Source organism: Rhododendron vialii, chromosome 12a (assembly GCF_030253575.1).
Source record: "Rhododendron vialii isolate Sample 1 chromosome 12a, ASM3025357v1".
In the NCBI taxonomy this organism is placed as follows: Eukaryota; Viridiplantae; Streptophyta; class Magnoliopsida; order Ericales; family Ericaceae; genus Rhododendron; species Rhododendron vialii.
Window position 1 is genome coordinate 20,144,875 of NC_080568.1, and position 2,846 is coordinate 20,147,720.

The 2,846-nt window shown below is 39.7% G+C and overlaps 1 protein-coding gene across 1 annotated transcript; it reads left to right on the plus strand.

Annotated features, from left to right (window-relative positions):
- Nucleotides 1-555: 555 nt before the first annotated feature.
- Nucleotides 556-1,261, plus strand: LOC131310008 (clathrin heavy chain 1-like). The gene is made up of 2 exons (XM_058336770.1): nt 556-679; nt 781-1,261. Exons 1-2 carry the CDS (start codon nt 557-559, stop codon nt 907-909), a joined length of 252 nt encoding a protein of 83 aa, XP_058192753.1. The 5' UTR covers nt 556; the 3' UTR covers nt 910-1,261.
- Nucleotides 1,262-2,846: the final 1,585 nt, after the last annotated feature.

Consider the following 2,846-nt stretch of genomic DNA (forward strand, 5'->3'; position numbering starts at 1 on the left):
TGTGTTTCTGCGTGTCCTTCCATTGTCTTCTGCAAGGCATAAAACAGATTGGGTAGTCAATGAGGGTGCAATGGTTTCCTCTGTTGTGTGCAAACCTTGATGGATGGGTTGTAGAGAATGGACGAGTTTCGGCCATTTATATTTGGCATTCCTCTTGGTACTCTGTTTATCTTTCTCTACCTCCAATATGTCTCTCTAAAAGCTGTCTTTCTGCAGAATTAGGGTTCGATTTTGGTTTTGGCTGGTTTTGGGCTCTCAACTGGAGGAGACAATGGTCTCCCATGCGCATCTGGACAAAACAGCGGTTCATCAAAACTATCAAAACTTATGGCAGACAGATCTCAAGAGCACTAACGACGGTTCATCAAAAAATAAGTCAATTATCTATTGTTAATATTCAATTCAAATTGTGATTCTGTTATTCATTTGTCTATTTTTTGTTACAGTGAAGTGAGGATCCGGACATTCACTTCCGAAGACTGGACAAATTAAGGAGGTTGAACGTGTGACAAGAGAATCGAACTTCTATGACTCTGAAATGACAAAGAACTTACTGATGGAAGCAAAGCTCCCCAATGCACGACCACTTATAAGCGATCGTTTTGGGTATGTTTCAGATCTGACCCACTACCTTTATTGGAACAACATGCTTCGCTACATAGAAGGTTACATTCAGAAGGTAAGAGTATTGTCAAGGATCTAAGATACATTTTCGTCACTTGAAAATTCAAACTCCTTCGATGGCACAGTGCTGAACTCTTCTGGGATTTCTCTGTATAGGGTAACCCAGGAAATGCTCCGTTAGTGGTAGGGCAACTGCTAGATGATGAGTGCCCTGAAGATTTTATCGAAGGCCTTATTCTCTCTGTCCATTCTTTATTCCAGTTGAACCACTGGAGTGTAAGATGATGGCACTACTCTTCCCCATCATCTTCTCTGACACTATCCACCCAAACAACACAACGCTTTCTGCCCCATGGTCCAGATCTAGAAATCACCTTCCACTGTCCAGCTCCTCCTCATCTGCCCACCGTCACAACCCGGCTTTTCCGGTAGCCTTAACACTCTCCACTGTCACATCCTCATCCGTCCACCGTCACAACTCGTTTCCTCCTCGTCCAAAAAAGAACAAAAGGAAGGCTAAATAAAGGAAGTCAATTGAGCTTTAAAGCCTTAAATGATCTGGTTTGCGGCCTTCATATTGGCCAATATGGAGGTGATTAGGTGTCTAGAAAACTAAATATAAAGTCCCCACTTGGGTAAGATGGTTCTCTCTCTCTCTCTCTCTCTCTCTCTCTCTCTCTCTCTCGTGTGCCATTCTTTAACCTGTGACCAATAGCAAAAAATCATTCAGAACGATCAATGGAGGTGGCCACCGCCGCAGATCTGTGGACAATGGCATGCTCCCCGGCAAGTATGATTTTCCCGGGAGCTCTTGCTATCGCCTCCATACTCTCTCTCTCTCTCTGGGTGTGTGTGTGTATGTCTCTTTAGGGTCCAATTTTTGATTGGGAAACGATCAATTGTACAAACCCATTCGTGATTCGATTAGGATTTGTTGATTGGAAATTTTTGATCAGTAGAAATAGATTTGGGGTTCAATTTCTATTTCCATTTTGCATTAATTGGAACTTGTATAATTTTGGTTTTAGTGTCACAATAAACAATTAGGTGAAAAAAATAAGACATTTCTTTGTTTATGTTTTCTAAGCAAATCATGGTTATGGAATTTAAGCATTGTAAGATTTGGAAATACTATTATGTTGGCAGGTTAATTACTAGCTTGCTACAAAGGGTTCCAGTACATTTACTTTCAATCCCCCAATTCATGCTGCCGAAAAATTACGTGCTTGGTAAAGATATTTACTTATACATATTAGGCAATATAAGTCCTAAGAACAAATCCAACTATTATTGTAGGTGTATGGCGAATGCTAAGGCAATTGTCAAATTGGCAATGCCGAAAAGAAATATGGGTGTAACTCCATCGCGTACTGAAACACCAAACAAGAATGAGTTTAAATGTGTTAATGAACTTCCCACTATTGTTGACAAGGTATGACTTTAAATTCATAGGTACGTGATTCAATAGGATATTGCAATAGCATGACAATTAACATAGAACTATGTGCAGCAAGAATTCCACTAGGTTGCAGTTACTTGCAAAGTTGTTGATTTGACACAACAATTCTGGTACCTAACATGTTCAAAATGCAATCATGCCACGGATGCAATGGGTAATGGTCCATTTTGGTGCAACCATTGTAAAAAGCGCATGCCACCAGTAGTAAGGTGTGTTTTAGCCCATGAAAATTCTTGCAAGTGGATACATTAACTAATACTTGATATCGTAATTAAAAAACCTAATTGTATGGTTCGTACCAAAATGTTTCGCAGCCTTAAATTCAACATTGAGTTGTCAGACAAAAAAGGTTCAATCGTTGCTACTGTGTTTCAACGAGATGCTGAAGGAATGTTTGGTATCACTGCTAAATTCATGACAAAAAACATACAATAGGTAGCTTGCATCAGAAATATTATTCATACAAGCTTATTGATGTTGATAATTTCTAAAGTGTAAATCTAAACGTAGGGTGAGTTATCTGCATCGGCACTTGAAAAGCTATGTCAAGGTATGAGTTATGTTGTGCGAGTCAAAGCATACAATTATACAAAGTCTAGGCTGCCCAAATGTTTGTATTCAGTTCAGGAGTATGATCTTCTCGCCAAAACTAAGCGTGGGAAGACTGTAAAAAATGCCGGTGGATCAACTTCAAGTGCTGAAAAGCCACGTAAAAAGGCGCGACAGCAACTATTTGTGGATAAACATTGCAATGGCTCAACAA